We start from the raw sequence: 26,219 nt of genomic DNA on the forward strand, positions 1-26,219 counted from the left end.
CTTCAAGAAAAAACTTGGTGAAGCAAGTTGGAGTAGATAAATAAGCTTTTGATCGATTCCCATGAAGAACTGTTTAAATGTTGATTGTTAGAACTCTGTTATGTCACAAATCTTTAAAAACCTGCTTTTTACACTAATAAAACTCCCTAGACCATAGTATTGCAGAATAGAACAGTCTACAGAATATGACTGGGTTATTATTTCTACGATGAGCATCACTTATAGGACCAAAAGACAGTATATAGCAAATATATTATTAACATGGTTTGATGTGAGACTGGTTCTTTGAACTTACCTTGCAATGACAAAGAGAACACAACTGACTCCAAGGCAGGCGAGGAGGACATACATCCAAATATCAGGAGAAAGAGGATTTAGAAAGGAGAATACACCTGGGTTTGTGCCATTGGGCTTTCGGTACAAAATACTGATCCCCAGTGTCATGAAGGGCTTGGAAAAGTCAATAACCTTTTCTCTGACGTATGTAATAGTGAGAGGAGCAACTGCCAAGTCAGCTTTCTGCAACACAAAGTGGGAATATTTATTTATTTATTTAAAAACAATTACATTCTGCCCTTCTCACCCCAAAGGGGAATCAGGGTGGAGTACAGCATATATACGGCAAGCATTCCATGTCGGAACACAAAATAACTATAAATATACACAAATACTAAAAACAGTTAAATCTACTTTAAATAAGTTGTTTAAAACCATCTCAAAACACTATACTGGCTCCGGTCAGCTGAGTGGGTTTACTATTCTTGCCTCATTACACTGCCCCTAAGGCTTGGTCCCACAGCCAGGTTTTTACCATCTTTCTGAAGGGCAGGAGGAAGGGGGCTGATCTAATCTCACCAGGAAGGGAGTTCCATAGCCAAGGGGCAATCACTGAGATGGCCTTCTCTTTCATCCCCGCCAAATGCGCCTGTGACAGTGGTGGGATCAAGAGTAGGGCCTCCCCAGAAGACTTTTGTCTTTGTGATGGTTCATAAAGCGAAATGCTTTCAGACAAATATGCTGGGATAGGGTCGTTTAGGGCTTTATAGGCCAAAGCCAGCACATTGAATTGTGCTTGGTAGCAAACTGGCAGCCAGAGGAGCTGACGTGACATGGGAGCCGTGTGCTCCCTGTATGCCAACCCAGTTATTAGCCTGGTTGCCTCTTGTTGGACTATTTGAAGCTTCCAAACAGTCTTCAAACGCTGCGTGGAAATATTAATGGAAATATTTATTTATTTCTATTAAAATCAAAATAAAACAAAAACACTCAAGCATATTTTTATTTCTTTACTGACTTCCTTAAGTATCTTCACAGAAATAACACCAAATTTGCTCATAGCTATAGTTATGGATAACATTTTAAATGGAAAAGGGTTTTTGTATTCAACAGCATTAGCAAGGAAATCTAACTGTACACCAGTGATGCTAATTTTATTTTAATTACTCGTGTGGTGTGTCATGCAGTGGCGCCTTGACGCAATATTAGGTTACAACATTTTTTTTCTATTTTGAGGCATGACCCAATGTTTTTTCCTTGTTCATGTGACTATGGTAAAAGAATTTTACCCGCGTAGAGTTGCTTCAATGGGGCATTCCTATGGACGGTCTCCTATCAAGCATTGACATTTCTCTCCCAAAATCCTGCTTCAGGAGCCTGGCATCACATTTTTTGGTATTAATTTAATTATTGGAATTACTAAAATTTCAAAATATCACCACTTTGTTCTTTCTTGTAATATCCCCTTCATAGTAATTTTGGCTTTCAAAATTGCACTACAGCTAGCTTTTAAACTTTTGTTTTAGACTTCCGTGGTTGAAATCAATGAGACTGGGAGAAAGGAAAGGAGCCCATTGAAGTGGGGATGCAGATCAATGCTTCCTGTCTCCTCAGAAGTAGCAGGAGTGGAAGGGAATGTCTATATCTCCAAAGGTTTTTTCAAGGTGTTTTTAAAAAAATGAGTGGGTGGGAACCGCCCTTGCTCGTGTGATAAGTCTGAAAGTGGATGATTTTGGGAGAAAAAGGAAGAAAGAAAAAGGTGTGATGGGATCTGAGACACAATACAATTTGCTTTCTAATGCAATGAGACATAATGCCATACTAATGGCATTATGAGATGACATTCCTACCTCATGAGATAACATCTTTAGTCATTTAAATTGTCTGCTTCTTAAATATGTTTAGTATGACAAATTACAAGGTAACTACAACAGTAAATAATAGAATTCAATCTTACATGATCTATGAGTTCTTTGACCATCCCATTCCACTCTCCTTTGTCATTCTGGGCTCCATATTTGCCATCAGACACTAGTTTCACTTCATAGATGAAGCCTAAAATATTTGACAATTCCTTTAACAAATCCAGGCAGTACCCTTCAAATCTGTCATTCCCATAAAGGGGTTTGTCAGATTTCTTGTACATTACATAGGGATCTTCCTGTATGAAAAGACACAAAAACCTTGGTGAGAAACCAAATACGTTTGAAATGAATTCAGTTTAATAAAATATGAGAAAAGTGTAATTAGTTGCTAAAATTATACAGGTACTTAGTTTTAACACTTATGTTCAATTTCAATTGATTTTCTATATATATATAGTCTAGAGAATGTAAGCTTTAAAGCTTCCATTAACATTAACAGGTTGTTAGCATATCAAGTACTTAAGAATAATGAATGCCAGTAAGAGACTCATGAAGGATCACCAAACTAGGGCTGACCTAGACTATCATCCCCAGTGAATGTTTTCGTAACAAACAAGGGTATGGGATGACAGGCTAAATGGTTTTAACTCATTATTTATTTATTTATTTATTTATTTATTGAACTGGTTTTCAGAGCAGCTTTTAAAATGAAGACAGAATATAATAAACCCTATTTCAAATAGTACATGTTGCAAATAGATTTCAAAATCTACTTTTGAAGCCCCAATTTGCTTTCATGCCATTGTTGTTATTGTTGTTGCCGAAGTTTTGGATTTCAATATTGTCCTGTTGTCCTTTCCCCTCTCCAAAGTTATGTCATGTCATAACTTATGCGATCCAGAAACAGGGCAGCTTCCTGCAATGGTTAGGAGGTTTTCTAAGTATCTGGGGTGCTAAATGGGGAGAAGGCAGGGAAAGTAGGGAGGCACTGCCATCCCACCTCCCTGGGTTGCCTCAACCTGGGGAGCATAGAATGGTTGTGGGGACACCACTTGGAATTGTGGATGGTGATCTCAAATGGCAGCCCCACTGCTGCAACACCTGCAAAGATTCAAATCTTCAAAGAAGATCCAGATCTTTGCAAGTATTTTTAACACAGGGGTAAAAAGCTTTAAAAGGCTCATCCTGGGTTAATCCACATTAGCCCAGGTGTGTCATTTGGACATCCCAGGCTAATGCAAAACCGACATTGCTTCTGGCAGTGTAAATTGGGGCAGAATCATATAGTCAGATTTGACTATAGCTGTATCTACACAGGCCAATTAATCTGGACTCCCTTCTCAGTTGCTACAGTGTGCCCAGACAACGCATGGCTGGATTCAAAGTGGAAGCACTGTAACCAGTCATTAATGCAGCTCAGGATGAAATTGGATTTGCTCTGGAGCTTCCAGGAAGCTCCAAAGAGATCCTTGAGTTTCTGAGGTGTGGACACCTGGATCAGCCTGGATTTGCTTCGATCCCCTGTCTATACTTTTAACGAACCTATTGTTGTATTGTCAGCTACAAGCAGCTCCCTGCCAAAGGCTTGCTGGAATTTACCCTGGATTATTTATGTGTCAGCATGGTCTAGACATATTAGTAAATAAGAAGTCCAGTCTTGTACATTTCTACACATATTAAAGCCACACAAAAAGCTAATAGGTCTCATGGCAGGACTTGGGCCACCAGAGGTTGATGAACTATAATCTCTGCAGTCCTCACAGCTGATAAATTTAACTAAGGCTGAGGGAAATTGGAACAACATCTGGAGAGCCACCAGTTTCCCACCACATCTTAGTTGCATTAAAAAAATTGGTTGTGTCAGGAGCAACTTAAGAAACTGCAGTTCGCTTCTGGTGTGAGAGAATTGGCTGTCTGCAAGGATGTTGCCCAGGGGACACCTGGATGTTTTGATGTTTTATAATCCTTGTGGGAGGCTTCTCTCATGTCCTTGCATGAGGAGCTGGAGCTGATAGAGGGAGCTCATCCATGCTCTCCTCGAATTCGAACCTGTGACCTGTCGGTCTTCAGTCCTGCTGGCACAGGGGTTTAACCCACTGCACCACTGGGGTCTCCAATTGCATTAAATAATGTTAAATCTCTGCATAAGATACTGAATAAATTAATCATGGTTAGTTACACTTAAATCAAATAGTTAGTTAATAACTGACTTTTTGCACCGATTTCATTGAGAGCCAATCTTGACTAAAATAATCTGGATCTAATCTGTGGTGGCTAGTCTTGTCTCTCTGTCTGACATTAGTTTAACACTCACTTCTTGGTTGTGTAGGGAATGTACAGCAAGACAGGAAGCTTAAGTAGTGTTTTTCAACATTTTAAAAATAAATTAGACCCCGATGCTTTAAAAGAAGGATGGCTAATGTATATTTCACTGAATATTTCTTCATTGCAATGTTTTTTTTTTTCCAAAAGGCAGGGAACTCACCTGGAGCAAGAAAAAAAGGTCAAGACAGACTTATACTGCCTTGGAGAAGGAAGCCAAATATATCTTATGACAAACTTTTGTTTATTTCTTTAATTTTATTATTTGATTAAAAGAAAGCAATGTAATGGGCTAAAAGATTGGCAGAAAAGGATATTAATATTATGGGAGGAATCTCATGAAAATGCACTCCTGGACCACATTTAAATTGAACATAGTTGAGGTGGTTGCCTGGTGAATGGTGCTCAGAAGTCGGACTCTCTTGGGCTGAACTCTCTCAGGTTGGTGTATCTACTGCATGAAATCTCCATGCAATGGGACATTGTTTCTTTTCTTTTTTTAAGAATGACTGGAGGAATTAATGCAATAGTCCCCCATAAATAGATTCTCCATGGTGAAGAACACATGATTAGGAAGACCTCCCAGGGACCATGAATACAACAATGATAATATGTGAGGAAAAACAATGACATTCCAAAACTTACCAAAATAGTGGTGACAATGAGTGTTCGGTTCGCTAGAGAATCAGTGATATTGGTAGATCTGTCTTTATTGCTGTCTGTCATATTAAGGCCACTGTTTGAATTCCAAACCCCGATCTGTAGAGAACATATCAGATCAATGGCTTCAGACCTTCACTGAAAATGACATTGCTTATCAATGAATGTGTGCATAGCTGTTCTGTCTAGGAAATGCATGTTAATTAAGAATGCACACCACAGCAGCAAACTACTGCACCAGTCATATGAGATATAAAAAGAGTGAATAAATTGCATTTTTGAAGTAAGGAGTTTACAAGTAATTATGGATTATTAACACAGTTAGTCACAGGAAACACACTGCTCATTCCAAAACAGGCTGAAATGGGTTAGTTGTATGGGATTTACTATAATTGCATGAAAGGAGATCCAGTTGACAACAATCAAACAGAAACCAATGAAGAATAGGGTAAGTGTGCTCTTTGTAATGTAGACAGGAGCCATAAAAACTGATACTAAAAGGGAAGGGCAGAGCAGGGAGAACTGAACCCTTCTGCTATGTTGTGGTTCTGATGAAAGCAACTGTTTAAAGGCACTATTTGCATTTCCATTGGTACCACCACTGAAATCAAATAGTAGTATGAAGAAAATAACAGATAATGCAAGAATTAAGCTCCCTCTCCCACTCCCCAAGCTCCCAGATCTGTTCCTTCTGCCATTAAAAATGTAATCGATAGACACTGGTGGGAGATAAATGTGGAAGCAGAAATGTTAAGAAAATTAAGAGAACAACATTCTGTATGTATTTTGAAATGGTGACTGATTTTGATATTACTCTACCTACACACACACACACACACACACACACACACACATGCACTATCAAGCGGGAAAATCCATGAATGTTAAATGCATTGGTGCAATGTATAATTGTCTGGGGAATGCTAAATGCATAGCTTACGAAATACCAAGAAAAAAGGAGTTTGATGTGTTAATTTTCGGATTAATTGGAAAAGGCATAAAGAAAACCAATTAAGAGTTGTCAACATTATCTCGTTAATCTAGAAAATATATTGCAACTATTTAAACATTAGTGGGAAAAATGCAGAAATACAGAAATGTTTTGAATAATTGCCAGGGGAAAAAACAGACTTGAAAATCATTCAAGGCAATAATTTGTCATCAGATTGGTTCCTTGATCACTGTACTGTATCCTAAGTTGAGAACCAAACTTAATGGTTGCCTGTGCAGCAGTGTGGGGTTACTGGTCAGAATATTTGACTGGGGCTTAAAAGATCCTGGTTCATGACCCTACTGTGCCATGAAAATAACTGGATGGCTTTCATTTTAGGTCAGTTTCATCTACCACATTCAATTGTTGTCAGTAAAAAGTAGAAAGAGTGACGATTTGCCATGTGTGAATGTAACTAAGAAATATGATATATAATTAAAATGGTAAAAAGTTCCTCAGGGGTATGATTGCTGTTGTTATTTTGTTGTTGCGGTTGTGGCATTTCCAACATATGACAACTGTCACAGGCTTTTTTGGCAAAAATTTGTTCAAAGGAGCTTGCCCTGAAACTGAGAGAAGGTGAATTTTCCAATTTCCTTGGCTGAGCAGAGTTTCAATCCTTGGTCTTCTGAAATCCTAGTCAAACACTCAAACCACTACAATATTATAGTACACATGTCTATTCTTTAAACAAACTAAATATAAAATAATGAATAGAAATATGACATTGCTTATATAACTAAGTACAGCCCTGTATCACTTTATATTGTAACGGGTTTGACTGCTTTCCAAAGCGCCAGGTTAATTTTGCCACATAAAAAGCAATCTGAACCTGCACTTTGCTAATACCAACACATCTAAAGGAGCAGTGGGAATTGGGCAGGGCTCCACATGTTTTTGAACAGCTACTAACAGCATTTTTCACTAATGATTCTGTTGCCAGGGTCTGCTAGGACTTGAAAACCATCTGAAGGGTTACACAATCCACCTTCTCCAGTTTGGAGTCAGGTAACACCCAACTCCTGCAGATGGTCTTTGGGTTCCCTTTCTATGTGCTTAGGAAACGGAGTGCCACGAAGTCCGACTGAAAGCTCCCTTACATCATCTGATGTCCTTAGCAGGACTCCCATGGTCAAAGCCATGGAAAAGCCCAAAGACCATCTGATGACACCCATAGAGCAGTGCTGCTTAAGATGTCTGATGTGGAGGACTGAGGGCCACATGCAAACATGTGCCAGAGATCAGTACCACATTTGTGTCATTCGCTACAATTATGTCCTTCTTTCCTGGAAGTTATCCAGGGACTGGTAGCGGAGGGCTTGGAGAGTGACAGCCATTAACAGACCATCACATTGAGTAGCACTGATATAAGGTAATACACATGTAACTTTAGGGAATTAAGTGTTAGTAGCAAAGCTTTCTCATTTGTACGAGAGCATAGAAAATACAATCCCCATCCTCAGAAGACTTCTCGTATATAGTTTTGCAGCCTTATCATCTTATATGCTGAGACCAAAGATCTCACTAAGTCTTAGAATACACACCTATAAAGCTGTATATTTCCTATATTTCAATCCTATACCTATACCAACTTGCTTGAGAGTAAGCCCCATTTGACTCAATGAAACTTAAGATTGTGTAAATACATACTAAATTGCACAACAAAGACATGTTGTCATTGACATTTTTGGCAATGAGATATTGAAAAACATTTATACAACACAAGGTACAACACAAGCACAACATATACAGAATAAATGTGTACAATAACATTGGGAAATGGCAGTGTAGGTCAACTTGACAGGGATGAAAGAAGCCAGAAGGGCACTGAAGGAATGAGATCAAGGTACCACATCACCAGGGTAAACCGATGATATTTATTGCAGTTTAGAGACAATTTCAAACAACTTGTTTTCCATTGCATTTTCTAATTTCACTGGAATTTGGATTAAACCAATTTAACATAGTTTAAACTGTCTATAAAGTAAAACACCCTCTAAATAGGCTATAATATGTCAGGCAGTGTCACTCTGTTCATCACAGTTGTTACTACTTTGTTGGCTCTATCTCTCTCAAATTAAAGATTTCATTTGGGTTATAATAAAAGTGTTGGGAAGCTTTAAATTAACTGCAGTGTGCCAAGAGGAAAATATAAACCCAACATTGTTTCCTGATTTTAAACATTTTCCCCAGAATTTTTAAAGCCAGAATCCTGAACATAAGGACACAGATTGTTATCAATTGCTCTACAAGAGCAGAAAAATTATTTTGTGTGTTTTAGAACTATGCTAGATTTTCCATTCACCATTTCTATTTAATTGAATAGTCATAAATCTTTAATGACAGGGCATACAATCGGCAAGGCTTGGGGAAAATATCTCATTTGTACTACCACAATATCCTTCTTCTTAATGCTGGTTGAGAGATTGTAGGTTTTCATAGAACCATACAATCTTAGAATTGAAAGGGGCTGCAAGGGCCATTGCACAATCCCCTGCCATACAAGAATACACAACTGCAGTACTCCTGGAAGATACCCTTCTAAGCTCTTTTTTTTTAAAAGGAACATCGATCTATAGTTTAGAACAGTAGTTATCAACCTGTGGATCCCCAGATGTTTTGGCCTTCAACTCCCAGAAATTCTTAAATCTGGTAAACTGGCTGGGATTTCTGGGAGTTGTTGGCTAAAACACCTGGGGACCTGCTGGTTGAGAACCACTCGTTTAGAAAGTAACTTTTGCAAGCACTGCAATTAGTGTCACTTAAATTTGCCTTTCATTACTACTTTAAAGTTACCTTTTTGAACTATAACTTCCAGAATATCCCAGCCAGCATAGTCGTTGGATTTGGAAATGTAGTCCAAAAGGTAATTTTTCCAAGATCAGCTCTTGTTAGGGGGAAAAAGTAATCAGAATGCTAGAAACCAATATCTGTATTGTGTGTCTAATATGAGTGCAATATCTTACACATACAGAAAGAGGAAATAAGTATTATGATGGAAATTCAATTAGAAAATTGTGGTTTTTATAGGGGGAATGGGAATGACAGCTGTGGGGTTTGTGAATAGTGGACCAGTCCAAATCATACCAAATCCTGTTGACAACACTGCATCAAAGCCACAGGGTTTCTCTGGAGTTTAATGCAAATTCTGAAGCATCCCCTGCTTTTTTCTTAAAACAGGGATAAACTAAGTTTTTTCCATAATACTCACTGTAACTCCAAGAATGTTGTGGGAGCAGCCAGGCTCCAACTTATGGTGAATAGAGGTTATTTGGCTCATATAGATGAGCCCTAAGATATGTAAAGGGCATTATTATTTTATAATAATTTGGATATTTTGGAAATAAAAGGAAATTTTATGAGTCGCCCTAATGGGCTGAGAATGGCGGTTAATAAGTGCATCAAATAAATAAAATAAATAAATAAATTTTATCATGCAGAAAATTCCATACATACCATCCTACATTGTAAGATTTAATGCAGATCATATAGGGATTTGAGACGTTGATACTGCATTGTACTCTAAACTAGAATCTGTTTCATACAGAACTAATCCACAAGTCAATTTTGTAGTAAAACTCCAGTATGAGTTCAGTGAGCTATAAATGCCTCCACAGGGATAGATAAAAAAACAGTGGTTCATCAAAAATCTATTCTATACAGCAAAGCACATTTTAAGACAGTGTTTCATTGTCTCTAAACTGCAATTTGAGATCATTTGTCAAAACCCCAAGGATGAGTTTTGGGAGACTCAACCCAGCAGGTTCTGACATCATCTATCTACATACAAACCTTCTTCCAAACTTTATATAAATGATTAGTAACTTCACCAGCAGCCTTAATTTAGAAAAGAACAAAAGAAAAACACAAAAAGGTCTTCATTAAATATGAAAAGCAAATCCATGTTGCACTCTACAGCCTTAGTATTTCCATTTAAATCCTTGAATTTATTGAATCAGTTTTTGCAGGATTGTGTTTAGTGATTGGTAGCACAAGTATTAAATGTTAGTGTATTTAATTATTAATAATACTGCCTTTTTATTTATCTACAATATAAATTTCCTTAGATTAGTACATTAGTACATTGTACATCAGGTTTTTTCCAGTATGTATTCTCTCAGAACGCTATATAATGCACATTTTATTACAGACAACAATACAAGTAGTTGCATCTTTTCTGAAATACAAGAATAGTCTATAGTCCACAGGAAAATAAAAAGGTTATGAATCCTTTATCTGGCCTGCACTGTAACAGAATGTCTTGACTAGAATAATAACAACAGTTCATACCATTTTAGTAGCTTTGGGGCCTCTAATGAAAAGATTAATACATTTCCATGATAATATTTTTCTATTGCTCTTAATAGATATAGGGTTGGTAGGATGGGACAAGGAACAATCCTAAACTAGCCATATTATATATGCTTTAGTTTATGTAACAAAGGACCTGGATAACAGCTCTGTTGTTTATAGGATTCTCATACCTGTCTAGATAACGTATGACTGTGCCTGACCTTTTCACATGGGTGTGATGTCTAATTCAAGAGCTTCCCAAAAGCTGCATGTGCTGAATATAGAGTCCATGAGTTTCTCTTGTTCAAAAGCAGTAACTGTGCATGAAGAGAACCTAGAGAGGTCTGTCCTGCATTTCTTAGTATTAATAACTGTATTCCCCTGCCTAGGCCTAGAGATTACTGGGGAGATTACTGGCCATTCGCTATACCATACCACACTCATGGGTACATCTGGTGGGAACATGGCAGAGAATATTCTTAGTAGCTTCCCTCAGACTCTGGAGCTGTATTCCCAGAGAAGTTACACTAGCACCTCTTAATCTGTTTTTTTAATTGTTTATCTCTTTTTTACTTTTATGGACCATGAATTTTTAACTAAAGGTGACGGGACATGGCATGGGGGGATGAATTTTGACTAAAAATAAAATTCAACAGATGCGTGTCTGAGAGGTTTCCTAGAAACCACAAAAACAACATTGGAGCTACAGTTTTCCCATCCCCTGATTTATGGGGATTCCTCTGCCCTGAGCCCTCACAAGGAATAATAATGTTCAGGAAAGGATATGATTTGAAGCCTAGAGTGCCACATGCCATCACTGCAGGCAACATTTTGTCATTGTCAGATGCTGTTTACACTGGGAATAACAAAACCGTTTCTAGGAGCATGCCATTCTGAAAGCTTAAATCACCTAGCTCGAACCAAATGAGAGCAAGGCAAGAGAGTGAGGTCAGGATCACCTCGGAGACTCAGGGCCCATCTACACTTACCTAAACCCAAGAGTAAGTGGGTTTCAATCCCCACCCCCTCCCACAACCCCAGGCTTTCCCTTGGGGGGTGGCCCCTCCCCCCCCCCAAAAAAACTTACCGAGGGGCCTGCCGACAGCGCAGGTCCCTCCGTAGAGTATTCCAGATGCTTGAAAATGATGCCTCAGAAGGTGGGGGAGGAAGTAAATCCATCCTTACTGCTCCCAACTCCTGATGTGTCATTTTCAAGCATCAGGAGAACTCTACAGAGTTGCTTGCACTGCTGGCAGACCCCTCCGGTAAGTTTATTTTGGGGAAAATGGGGATCTGGGGGGAGGGGGAACCAGGAAGGTCTGAGGATTGACCCCCAGGACTGTGGAAGCAGTCCCAGGAATCAATCCACACAGGGCCCACATCTGCAAAGATCTGGACCTTAGCTTAAGGTCCAGATCTTTCCAAGTGTTTATTTAATGCTGAATAAACTGGGAAAACTCAGTTTCTCTGCATTAATTCACTTTTACCTGTTTGGACACCTCAGGTAAAAGCAAGACAGGTCCCACATTTTGGACCTGTCTGGAAGGGTCCTCACAGACTATACAATTCCTACGCTTGGGTTACAAGTTACCATAAAAATGGGAGATCTTCAACCAATTTGGCTGATAAATTTCTCCACTTGCCTACATAATCAGATGTAGAACTTGGAAGTAACAGATTGCATGTGCCATTGTTACCTGCAATGGGTTAGCTCTTTGATTAATGGGTACATAATGATGTTACTCTGATGAAATATTGTAATCACACATCACACCATAATCAGATTTGTTTGTTTGCTTGCTTTTGCTATAACTGAGTAATATTTACCTGTACCTAAAGTGTTCCAGATGCAACATGTTTGCAATGTAGATATGCAAGGTAGGGCCATTTGCAAGGGATGAACAATTCTGGTATCTTGTTAAGTAGCATAAAGCAATCCTGCTGCAAAGACTCCCAATGCAAGCAAGTACTTCTCCTTAGGAAGTCAGTCAGATCAGTTGTGCCTAGCATTTGTTTCTATATCTATTAAAGAACAGATTTTCATCTGAGTGTATTTTGTCCTCTGCCACATTAAATTGTGACACCAGAAATGAATGGCCTGTCTTGAGTTATGCTCACTTTTACATAGAAAGGTAGACCCACACATTTGGCCTCCCAACTCAAGTTTACAAATTCAATCTAATCTTAATCATCAACATATAGTTGACAGAACTCTCCCCTTGCATTCCCCAATACAGACCACATCTTTGAAAGTCAGCACAAGCTCCCTACTTCTTTGGATACTGTCCTATCTGCCTCTCAATTTTTGGATACATGGCGAATGTAGCTGGAAGGGGAGAATTCCCATTTCTGCTGGATTTTGCTGTGTCCAGTGTTGGATCTTGTTTGGTCTTGGCTTGTATAGAGATTTAAGTCTGCATATATATTTTACTATTTGGTCAATCTGTCATTTTAGAGTCATGGTGATCCTAAGGTGGGCCTATTACTAGAATTTCTGAACTATAGTACAAATAATAACCATCATCCAACAAAGTGTATGAACATTAGTGAAGTCATGTGATCTGAAAAAAAACTTTAATTAATTATTTTCGTTAGGTATTTGGCAAGGAAGACAAAGCAGGAAGTAAAATAGTTGATTAACATGTCTGGAGCATTTTTGCAATTTTTTGGTAAAATAGAATAGGGGAATTGACATTTCAGCATTCATTTCAGCATGCCATTCCTCAGATTTTCTAATTAGAATGGATTTATTTTACCAAGTACAAAATTTGGTCTAGATGAGGTTAAAAAAAATACCAACTTCTAAAATGTGTCCCAAGCTACTGCGTCAGAGGAATTGTAGCTATGCTCCACCTTCTGACCCATGCCAGCTCTCCCAAATAATGGAGCTCTGTGGTCATGGCCAATGCAGTATTACATCATGTTGTGACCAGCCCCCTTCCACCAGCAGTGCATTCAAGTGTTGCAATGGGACCCAACAGGGGACTTTCCTTTTGTTCTTGCATTATCATTCACTGGCAAGAGAGGGCTGGTCACATCACCTTGCAGTATCCGACTTGCCAGAACTGCAGAACCCCACAGAACCTGCCTGGATTTTAAGATAGATTGCAGGATCGTTTATGGATATCATGATAATGCCATGATCATGAATATGAAGAAAAAGCAGTTATAAGGTAATAAGACTAAGTTATGATATTACAGATGCCTAACAGGATGACAGCAAATTATAAGCAAAGTGGGGAAGCAAAGTGGGGAACCACTAGGACTTTAACTTAACAAATCCCACTGACATTAAAGAAAGATACATACAAACAGGGATGTGTTCTTGTATAGCACACAGTCATTTCTATGAGACTGTTCAAAAAGGATAAGTTATAGATGGTTTATGCTCAGCATTAGTTCACTGCACCTTCTAAATCCCTCCTTCAAAGATCCACAGTCTTGTTGACTGTACCGTCTGGCTCACAGCATGAGCACAGTGGTAGCAAACGGGTTACCTTTTCTGTTCCTTCCTCCTTGAGGCTAATGATGTCCAAATCAAAATCCTTTCTTAAGCCATCTGTTTTGTTAATCGTAATTCTCCCTGTCAAACCATCCCAACGAGCCTGGAGATAGAGAGAAAGAAAGATAGAGGTGATTAACTTCAGTTTAATGCTTAGCCTCGACTTTTGCAATCCCATCAAAAATAATTGCTTCATAATCTCCCTTTCTTGTTATAATCACTTTTGAAAACACTCTGAATAAAGCACTCTTCTTTGGTTTTATACTTTTCTTTCTCGGCTGTTTTATCAGTGGTTATACAATAACATTATAGAAGAGTATATGGAGAGTATTCTCATGGCAGACTCTTCAACAAACTCCAAACAATGCTTCACAAAGCCACAAAGTATTTGGAGCTGTCATTTATGCTCGTTTTACCACAATCCTTTGCACTGACTCTGAATCACTAAAATGAATAGTAATGATTACTCCTGAATAGCAGGGGGTTTGGACTGGATGGCCATGTGGCCTCTTCCAACTCTATGATTCTATATTAACACAATTCTTTTACAAGGCAACAAAACATCCATAACCTAGCATCATAAAAAGTTTTCACTTTAATTTTACTAATGGTATAATGAATAAATAACCAATAATAGTATCTTGATATCCACAAAAATATACTCTTGACTGAACATCTTTCCAGTCTCATATTTTTACTGTTCAAGTTGAAGCTGCATCCAAATCTTGTTCTACTCATTGAATGGAAGATGTATTTATTCTGTATCATTTCCATATGCAATAAAGGATTATTGTCTTCATTAGTTTCACAAATCAATATAATTTACCATTCTAAGTTCAAATGCAATGTTCAAATGCCTCTATCTTTATCACATGTAATATTTCTACAGATCTGTATACCCAGCATGAATTTGGAAATGTGCTTCTTGAGTAACACCCCCACCCACCCCCACATGATCATGCCAGATGGTCAGCTACTTTTGAAACTTGAGTTGTGTTTAAAAAACAAAACAAATATATGGAATGGAAATCTACTGTCCCCTGTTCTAATTTTATGCCAAATCTATATATAAAAAGATTACCGGGTTTTGGTAACTTTTGGAGTGTACCTATGACACTTTCCCTGAACTGTGGACATAAAAGTGTGACCTATGTCAGTAGACCTTTGCTATGAGCAATGCATGTGAGGTTTTTTTTAATGTCAGGAGCAACTTGAGAAACTACAAGTCACTTCTGGTTTGAGAGAATTGGCTGTCTACAAGGATTTTGCCCAGGGGATGTCCAGATGTTTTGATGTTTTATCATCCTTGTGGGAGTCTTCTATCATGTCCCTGCATGGGGAGCTGGAGCTGACAGAGGGAGCTCATCCACACTCTCCGAATTCGAACCAGCAACTTCTTGGTCTTCAGTCCTGCCAACACAAGGGTTTAACCCATTGCACCACTGGGGTCTCCCACATGTAAGATAAAGGACTAGGTAGAGTGGGGAAAAGGTTAATCTGCCACTTCTCCATTCAGTTTAGAGCTTTCTGAGGCCCCTTCTACACTGACATATTATCCAGATTAGCAAACCAGATAATCCACATTATCTGCTATGAACTGGATTATATGAGTCTACATTGTCATATTATCAAGTTCATAGCAGATAATCTGATTGATATATGGCAGTGTAGAAGGAGCCTGGGTGGCTGCTCTTTGGCTCTAGAATTCCCCATCAAGGGAGGCTTTCACACCTCAACAATAAAATCTTGAAAGACATGTATCACTTTACACACCCTTTTGCAAATTTTGGACACTATTACATTCCATCCCACAATTGTGTAAATATGGTTTATATCCTGAAGCTTAGATGTCACATTGTACTGTATCTAAAGAAGTGGTTTGTAGCCATAAAAGCTCACGATAAAATTAAAAACAGTTAATCTTAAAGGTGCTGCTATCTTCCTTTTTTTACACTCTCCCTCCCTTCCTCCTTATGGCTTTTGTTTGGCAATGTATCATGAGCTTTTTGTATGGCACCTTTTTCACTTGTTTTTATTTAGCTGCTCCTTTATCAAATTAGTAGCCGGATAATATAGCAAAGGCTTATGATACAGAGCAATGCAGCATTTGCTTTATACGTGTAAAACCACAGGTTATTTCAGCTGTTCTTTTAATTTTCTTCATCAATTTTATTACATAGACCCATCGTCTAACGGGGTTTTGAATACAGAACTGACAGGAGTATGATTAATCTCTCTTCTTGTTTAATCTAGGCTTTAGGACTCAGTCCACTGAAATGAATATCATCATGTGCACCGCAATCATAATCACACTACGCCTACAGATTTTCTGTTGCATTAACAGTACATCTTTGGTGTTAAGTGAAGTAGGGCAAAATTTATAAGAAGTCTGCAGTGATTTAAGAAACACAAAATAGACTTTTCAAAAGCATAAATGGTAGTTAGCTTACAGCTTCTCGTTGAATAGCCATTCCCCAATGGCCCTACTAGAGAATCAATTTTCAGTTGATAGTCTGTTTCATTTGGCCATCAGAAGGAACCCACACAGTTGTTCTAGAATTATACTTGCATTTATACTTTACATCAAACCACACTCTCCATAAAAAATAAGATGCTTGTATACCTTTACGTTGGTATATATAGGTGCAGTAAATCATTCTGTCACTTTTACTGCTACAAAGAAAATTAGTAAATGATTGTATTCTAACTTTCTGATGGACATCTTGCACACACATGTAGTGTCCAGTCTTTACAATTGGCATCCAAAGCTCTGCTCTACACAAGTCAAAGTGGTTATCTTGCTGAATATCAGAAACAATGTTTTCACTGTGGTGGTCACTCGATACCTCAGGAGTGCATATTCATTTCTTTCTTTATTTCTTTCTGTTGACTTTTTGATTTAAAAATATTTTATTTCAATGTGCATTCTCCCTCCTGAAGCATGCCTTCTCATACAGGTGCTCCTCTTTGTCTTATGCAGCTCCATGTGTCTCCTTTTTATGTCCTCTCTGCTAAATGGTCATTTCTCTCACTCATGTTTCTCTTTTTTTCATACATGCTTCTCACTCCTTCTCATGTAAATCATTGATCAAAGCACTGTCTTCCATCCCTTCTACCCTGTTCTATTAATGAATGCAAACCGAACTAAACAGTCGATTGGATCATTTGGATTTCCTATTCAAGAGAACATTTTAAACACTAAAATATACTGCATAAATAGTACTTGATGAACATTTGTTTCTTGCAGGGTTTTTTTTTTGTGCTGCCTTCATCTCCTTGTAACATCCTGAGTTGAGCTCTCATTTATGAATAGACACAGTGAACACTTTAACTAGATTTCCCTTTCCAATGACAATTACTTTTCACATGCTTTGATTATACAGTATCACATATAGTTAATAGCTATTCTGCATTCAATATCAGTTGCAAATGGGTCGAGTTGAACAGAAGCTGAATCAACACGGCCATAAAATCTGGTTTATCAAAGCAGATTCACATTATCTACTTTGAAATAGATTATATGAGTTTACATTTCCATATAATCCAGTTTAAAGTAGATAATCTGGATTTTATAGGGCAGTGTAGCTGGGACCAGAGTTGATTCATAAGAGCAGCAGGCAAGTCAAAATATCTTGTCACAGGGCTCTTTTAGGCCATGCCATTTTGAAAGGGAAGGCATGTGTGTGGGGGGCTCATGGCACCCCACGTGCCCTCCCTCATCATATGGTGGGTATGGGAAAGGATAACACCCTTTCCTTCCCCCCATCAAATGGTAGAGAGGGTGGCAATTTAGGGAGGAAAGTGAGGATAGCTCTGTTGGAGCTACCCAAATTACACCTTCCTCCCCATGGTGGATGGCAAAGTGCCTTTAGGCACCTCCACTTTGGGAAGAAAGTGGATAGGGCCTGCCATGCATTCAAGCCGTGAAATAAAGTGGTAAAACAGGGCATTTTTGCCCCATATGAAGAGGTCCAAAGATAGTTGCACAGTCAGATAGAGACTTGATTGAGTTAACTCAATCAGGTCAAGACTTCTTTGAGCCACCTTAAGTCCACTTTGGGGTCAAGAAGGGAGGGATATAAATATAGTAAATAAAAAAAATAAACTGTACAATTGTACAACATTCCTCCCAATATACAAAGATACAAAGGCACGCACACATACCCTGCATAAATTCTATTTGGCTCATTCTGCTGCATACAAAACTTTGCTCAGATCATTGGTAATAGGCATAGGAATATGAAGAAGAAGGGGAAATGGGATAGTTGCCCGAACAGCTTGCTGAAATGATGCATCAAAAATAATTCCAAATTTGAGTCTTCAGTTATAAAAGAAAAAGTGAGGCCATTGCCATAACCTAAAATGCTCAATTGTCATGAGCATTTTAGCAATGTATGCAATCCACTTATTAGACAAGCTATGTCTGGCTCTAAACTGTAAAAATGAAAACAGTTTTGACACAGGCCTAACTGTCATGGCTCAGTGCTATGGAATCCTGAGAGTTATGGTTTCATGAGACAACAGCACACTTTGGCAAAGAAGGCTAAGGATCTTGTACAACTCCCATGATTCCATAACACTATGTGCTTCTGAATCTCGTGGGCATTTCAAAATGTATGTGTGTGTATATGGGTGCTTTTAATATAATACATCATTTTTGTTGATTTTGGGCAAAACTGCCTCAAAATTATTTATTCATTTATATAAGCCCATATCAAAATGATGAGCAAACAAAAGTTTCAACCATTTCTAACAAGAAGAGGGTTTTCATTTATCTTAATCTGATGGTCAGTAGCCACCTATGATTTGACTATAGGTTCACATATTCACAATTGTATTATGTGAGCATCGTATCAAAATTGGTGCAAGAATTGATATCAAAATAGTCATTGCCGTAAAACCTGAAATTTTCTAATATGGCTATGAGCCTGAAAAAAAAAATCAAATCAAATATGGGCGTATATTGATCTCAAAAGTAATCAAATGCAATTCTCACTAAAAAACACACACACAAAAAAAACACTGTACCACTGACTAAGATCATTATTTCACTTTCTCTGATGTATTGTTCATATAATATTGGAAATCAATATTACCCCTTAATTGCCAACCAAAGATAATGATCAGATCACCCATAAATATCCAGCTTCAAGTGAAATAAATGGAAATAGTTGGCAATTCTAATGAAACTTTCTCACGCAAAGACATTCTGTATGAAAACATTTTAACCCTATCAAATATTTGCAGATGATATGGGTAGAACCTCTTTTTGCAATGTGGTAAAATAGGATCCAAGCTTAAAAGTAAGACAAAGACTACCCTTCTATTTAGGGTATTGAGCCATTACAGTGGGGCTTTAAGTATGTCCTTAATTAATTGCTTGTAGTGAGTTGAACATTGGACTACAACTACAATTCCCCATTCAGCCATGGATACCCATTGGCAGACCTTGGGCAAATCACACACTCTAAGCACCTGAACCCCTCATGACATAGGGTCATCATAGTAAAAATGACTTTAAGGCACACAACTACTCCTTAAGATAAAGTACTATTTTCTGGAAGATCTTTAATATTGGGCTATGGATATGTCAAGTTGAGAGATACCAACTGGTTCACAGTCTAAGAGGAGATGTGACCCTCCTAGGGATCTAACACACACACACACACACACACACATATGAAAATGGAAATATTCCAGATACTTCACTCAGTCCAAAATAGAGAAATAATATATAGTCCTTGTAATGTATGCTTTGCAAACTACACTTAACTCTTATTGTTTCTGAGCTCAAATTCATCTGTAAACATACACTGTAAGCCTTGGGTCGATGTGCACAGATAGGTGGGACAATAGATAGAAGGAGGAAATGTGCGTGTGAGTGTGTATACACATGCAGGTGGTACTAGCACTTTAGTGTGGCCATAAAGCCTGCTGTTTCCATCTTGAACTCCTAAACTCCAATGCTGCTTGTATGTCACCTTGAGTCATCTCCAGGCTAGAGAAAAGAGGGGTAGAAATGTCACAAGTAACTAAATAAATAAATAATGTCATCCTCCCTTTACATATCTCTCCAGACTCTAAAATCATCTTTTGAAATGACTTATCAAGTGCCGATCTCAGTAGTGCTGTGTCAATTTGGAGGACTTCACCAGAGAGAATGGCTGGGGGTCCACACTCTGAAGGTTTGGTGCCAGTTGAAGACTTTTTAAATTCTCCCTTTAAAGTCTTCCAATTTAACAAATTTAGCTTTCATATTGTATTGTTGTTCTCTGTTGTTAGATGTTGCATTGTATTACTGTCTTTTGCTGTCAAATGTAACTATCTTGTTCTCTGGTTATCTTAATATGTTTTTCTTTTCATATTATGTTGTCTTATATTTGTGTATTTTGTAATCTTAACCTGATTTTGAAAACTGGCAAACAACTTCAGCCATTGAACAATGCAGAAATACAGTAAATAAGGAATTAGATAAATATTAACTTCCAGCTCACAACAACAATGTTATTGTGTACTGCCTCTACATATGCATTATTATTACATCTTATTAAATATTAAACGTTTCCATGTGTGATTTAGAGGAAGCACACAGAAAGATAAGATTGCAACAAAGGTCCATCAAACTATGGCATCATTCTTTTCTGCATTTGAATAAATAAAAGGTCCAAACTTATCCTTTCTTTGTTTATTGAAAACAAGAAGTTTAAAACTAATGTTTGTTGTTGTTGTTCTCGTTGTTCATTAGTTCAGTCGTTTTCGACTCTTCGTGACCTCATGGACCAGCCCACGCCAGAGCTCCCTGTCGGCCGTCACCACCCCAGCTCCTTCAAGGTCAATCCAGTCACTTCAAGGATACCATCCATCCATCTTGCCCTTGGCCCACCCCTCTTCCCTTTCCCTTCCATTTTCCCCAGTATAATTGTCTTCTCTAAGCTTTCCTTTCTTCTCATGATGTGGCCAAAGTACTTCAACTTTGCCTCTACTATCCTTCTCTCCAGTGAGCAGTCAGGCTTTATTTCTTGGAGTATGGACTGGTTGGATCTTCTTGTGGTCCAAGGCACTCTCAGAACTTTCTTCCAACACCACAGTTCAAAAGCATCTATCTTCCTTCACTCAGCCTTCCCTATGGTCCAGCTCTCACATCCGTAGGTGACTATGGGGAATACCATTGCTTTAACTATGCGGATCTTTGTTGTCAGTGTGATGTCTCTACTCTTCACTAAACAAATGTTATGTAAGTAAATATGGTTATATTCATACTGCACAACTAGCACTTTGATTCTACTTTAACAGCCATGGCTCCATCTTATGGAATCTTGGGATCTGCAATACAGTATAGTCTCGCTTATCCAGGCTGGCAGAATGTTGAATAAGCAAAAATGTTGGATAATAAGGAGGGATTAAGGGAATGCCTGTTAAAGATCAAATTACGTTATGATTTTACAAATTAAGCACCAAAACATAATGTTTTACAACAAATCAACAGAAAGAAAACAATTCAATACATGGCAATGTTATGTAGTAATTACTGTATTAATAAATTTAGCACCAAAACATCACAATGTATTGAAACAGCTGTGGATCCGGGAGGGAGGCAGACTGCATTGGATAATACAGAACGTTGGATCAGTGAAGGTTGGATAAGTGAGACTTTACTGTATATTGAATTTTCTAGTGTATTCCCCAGTACTCTAGCATTAGAGTTCTCTACTTGAAATGTCACAAAGCTACACATCCTAGATTCCATAAGATGGAGCCATGACAATTGGTATGAAACTGATATAATTGTGTAATATGGATGCATCCCTATATTTCAAAAGACTGATATTTGCCTTTCTTGCTAGTTTGTTTTTCTTACTAGTTTTACGTCTTATAATTTCTTATCACCCCCCTCCCCCCACCTCAGATCCTATTCTTCTATTCTGTCCCTTCTTTCACTCCCCTAGCAAACCAAGCTTCTTTTTCATTTTTAAATTAATTTATCATTTTAATTGGCAACAATTAAACAGGAGTGTGTATTGTATCTCTGTATACTAGTATGTTGAAACACACACACCACACACTGCACTGAAAGATCTCCGCCAGAAGGGAAGAATGATTTGAGCAAGGAAAAGTGAGAACTGCAACTTATGGAGGGACTATAAAGAAAGAATTTGAGAGCAAAAAAGATGTCTACATTCTTAGTGGGAAGCAGACAGAACTTGTCCTCTCTTGTGATCCAAATTGCAACCCATTTACTTTTTTTCCAATTGAGCTCAGAGAAACCCACTGAGAATCTGGCCAGTTGCAATTTTTTCAGTAGTTCTTAGTTCAATTTTTTTGTTGTGCTAAAGGTTGGCAGAATCCAGGAAATAAGCTATACCTCTTATATAGTGTGATAGTTGCTATGATTTGTATTCTTCCCAGTTAGCTAAGTGCTCTTGGAGTGTATTAAAAACTGGCATAGAAATGGTAAGGTTATTTCCAATTTTTTCTCTTAACTTAGCTCTCAAGAACACTGCTACAAGTTTATTGATGCATTGCAAAAGTATTCCCTTACTTCATCCTGCATCCAAATCCCCAGTGTACCACTCTCATGAAATGCCTTGGGGAGTAAATGTCAAGTCATGGCAAAATATAAGTTGCATTGATATTATGCTGTGCAAGGAGTTTCATAAACAAGATCTGAATGCTTTGGCAGAGCTGTGTTACTGGATTTGTTTATTTTGCTTTCATCTTCAAAGTATTTGAACACTGGCTGGATTCCTGTTAAAGTATGACATCTTCATAAGTGGACTGACTCCTATTTCTGAAAGAATTAGAATTGGACAGTTCCACAACTTCCATATTCATTAGAGTGCTTATGCTACATTGCTGTGTAGCAGAGCCAAGAAAATGAACAATGTGCAGTGGAAGCCATGTAGGACAGGAGCGACACACAACAGGATGCACACTGTTTTGGTCCCAATGTGCAATGTATTTGTCTCAATACACATTTATCACTCTTGTCCATGTCCTGTTACACATCTTTGCAATTCATTTTTGTAGTGATTCTGTTATGTAGCCGGGTATACATAATGTCACAGGTCATATAGGATTTCAGTGATGGCATTTTCAAGTGTAGTAATCCATATTTGTGACGGCGCGTCAGCCCCACTTGTATGTGAATGTACAGTTGAATTGTTTGGCTATCTACTGCTTTCTATCCATGTTGTTTGCATCTGTTGAATTGCCTCCCCTGCTTAATTGTTTGGCTCCTCCCCTTCCTGGGGAAGAGGGCAGGGCTTTCTTTTCATTCTACCATCAAACATCCGAGCAGATGGACGTGAGAAAGGGCTTAGCTCCAAAAGCCCTCAGTTAAGTCATCTCTCTTCACCAATTCTTAAGTTTATACTCTTAAGATTCATTCTTCATATCCAGCTCACCTGGACGACGTTGCAGAATCTTAAGCACCTTCAAACCAGTCCCTTGGCATCAAGAGAAAGACTTTGTGCCTTCAATTATAGGTCATTGGGCTGGGGTTGTGAAAGCTCAGGCCTTCACAGCCATTGAGTAAGAGGGAACTTGGAAAGCTTCTCAGCTGCAAAACTCCTTGGACCCAAGACTTCAAAGACTGTAACGTATGTTTTCTTTACCCCTTTTGAATATCAAGTTTATGCCTATGGAAGATAACTCATTGTGAACAATAAAGACTATTTCTAGTTATCTATAGTATCTTGGTCCTTGGAAGTTCCAGTTCTCTAAAGGATGGCAAGAAGCAATCCCCTGGGGAGAGGTGTCATGTCCATATTTCTTTTACTAAGATCTATAGACCCCAGGTGTGATGGCACAATATTCAAGCATGTTTAGAAGGTGAAGTATTGATGGTCTTCACCGACTATAACCAAATTATAATCCACATTGTTCTGACCTTATTTACCATATCTTATCTTATATCTTATCTCATATTTCTTTTCAACTGTAAGTACAATTGAAGGAAATAATCTAATTTCCAGTATCAGGTTTACAGACTAATATACATATATACATACATACTCATATATGAGTCTTAGACAAGCCACCTTCTCTAGAGAACCACATGCCAGGGAAAGGTGGTAAATAAATCCAACAAATATGTCTGGAGTTTGTGACCAAAAGGTACCAAATTTAAAAAAAATGAAAACTGAGTTATAGGTGGCAGCACATTTTTAACTAGGAGTAAATCAAAGCTATTAAAATCTATCAAATCATTTTGGAACGGGGCTTCAAAAATTGTATTTTACAGCATAGAATGAATATCCTCAGCACATTTCTTCAATCCCTGTAAAATTGATACAGATGGATTTGATACCATAAGGTTTAGGAAACACAAAATGAAAACAGATCTTGGATTATCCAGACCCATGAGAACGTGATGTTGCTTTTGGGTTTCTGTCCCAAACTAAAACCACTCCTTGCTATTCTTCCCATAAAACCCACTAGCAACAAAGACTTAACAAGTAACCATTTAAAAAAGTTAGAACCCACTACTTGGACACTTTCAAGTCAAGGCAAATAAGCCCTAAAATATCTCCATACACACGGAGCTAGTAGTGAAATTGCATTTTAAAAACATATTGTAAAAAAGTCTAGAAAAAACATGGAGGAAAAAAGTCAAAACACACTAGAAGACAACTGTTTGTCAGCAATGTCACATTATTCTCTGTAAAACGTGAGCAAATCATGAATGGCACTTTCAAGAAAAAGATAATATGAAAACAGTCTTGCCATTCTAGCTCTTTATTCATCTATCTTTCAATCAGCCTTTAATATATTCAACAGGCTGGACTAAATCTGAATTCATTTCTCATTTCATATTTATGTTGTCACCTTTTCCTATGGACTGGCTGTTTGCATTTGTTTTTAAAATAGTTTTTCTTCCTATGGAACAAGGATGGGAATCATGCAGCTTCAGATGTTGGACTATAGTCTCCACATGTTGTTGAACTGCAACTCCCACAATTCCTCACCAGGGATTGTCCAGGGTAGGGCTGCTCAGGAATGCAGTTCAGCAACACAGGGAAAGCTGCATGGTTCCCATTACTGCTATAGAATTAGGAAAATTTAGTCATATTTTCAGTTCTGCTTTCAATTCTCCACCTCCAAACCAACTCTGATGAAAAAGATATATTTCATTGCCTTTCCTCTCCTTGCCTGCCTCTTCTCTCTCACAAGAGATACAGATTCATCTGCAAACCATTCTAGTGTGGAACAGGAAGGATTAAACTATCATTTGGATATCAAGTGACATTTGGCTGTTCTTAGAAAACTTCCGGAAAGCATTTAGTCTTCATGACCAACTGCCATTGAATGCTGATCCTAGGCAATGTACTGTTTATAATATCCACCCCCATAAAAACGAAATAGCTTCAGATAGGTCATATTAAATCAGTAGAAAAAGAAGGCTTATTTTTCTTCTGAAAATACTTGAATGCTTGCTAGTTTTGAAAATAATACCCCAGAATCTGTGTAGTGAGAAATTGATTTCTCACATTAATATTTTTGTTGCACTATCTAAAATCACCACTTTCTAAAATCTCATAACAGGAAGTGTTCCCTTTTACACCTAGGAAGAGAAATTCACCCTTGAAAGAGTTATCATGGGGAAAAGACGTCTCCACTGAAGCTTTATTACCAATCCTTGTTTCCATCACAACAAACTAAAATTTTCAAAATTGAATTATCTCAGGGAAAGAAAGTGAATTGAAATCTTCTGAACAGGGGCACAGACAGAAAAACACAGAGGTGTTAACTCTTCCCTATGCTATCCAAAACAATCCCAATTTACAAACAAATGCAACTTAATTAATTAATTAATTTATTTTATTTATTTAGTACACTTGTATACCACTAATATCTCAGCCTAAATCGGCGACTCATTGCGGTTTACAACACTTAAAAACAACAATATTCAGATTAAAAGCATAAAACACATATACAGTACACAGTATTGGGCCACCAATACAAACCAATGCATCTCTTAATTAAAATCATAATCCAATTTCATTGTCTGTGATTGCCAGTCCTTGATCATGAATTTCATCGCACCGGATTAGCCGAATGCTTGTTCAAACATCCATGTCTTCAGTTTTTTTCGAAATACCATCAGCGAGGAGGCTGATCTTATCTCTATAGGGAGGGCATTCCAAAGCCGCGGGGCCACCACAGAAAAGGCCCTGTCTCTCGTTCCCGCCAGCTGCACCTGTGATGCAGGTGGGATGGAGAGCAGGGCCTCTCCCGAAGATCTTAGGGTCCTGGTGGGCTGATAGGCCGAGATACGTTCGGATAGATATGTTGGGCCAGAACCGTTTAG

General features: G+C 38.1%; 1 protein-coding gene across 4 annotated transcripts in view; it reads right to left on the reverse strand.

The window, feature by feature from the left end:
• Window positions 1-26,219, reverse strand: part of GRIK1 (glutamate ionotropic receptor kainate type subunit 1) — a 206,250-nt gene that overhangs the window by 40,843 nt on the left and 139,188 nt on the right. For 2 of the 4 annotated variants that reach the window (XM_060770448.2, XM_060770449.2), the window contains exons 8-12: window positions 13,905-14,012; window positions 9,907-9,951; window positions 5,109-5,222; window positions 2,234-2,437; window positions 296-519 (exon numbers count right to left, since the gene is read on the reverse strand). In XM_060770448.2, the coding sequence (XP_060626431.2) occupies window positions 296-519; window positions 2,234-2,437; window positions 5,109-5,222; window positions 9,907-9,951; window positions 13,905-14,012 (695 nt within the window). The remainder of the gene's footprint in view (window positions 1-295; window positions 520-2,233; window positions 2,438-5,108; window positions 5,223-9,906; window positions 9,952-13,904; window positions 14,013-26,219) is intronic. The other 2 variants (XM_060770450.2, XM_060770451.2) reach the window with 1 other exon arrangement.

Source organism: Anolis sagrei, chromosome 3, assembly GCF_037176765.1.
Source record: "Anolis sagrei isolate rAnoSag1 chromosome 3, rAnoSag1.mat, whole genome shotgun sequence".
Classification (NCBI taxonomy): Eukaryota; Metazoa; Chordata; class Lepidosauria; order Squamata; family Dactyloidae; genus Anolis; species Anolis sagrei.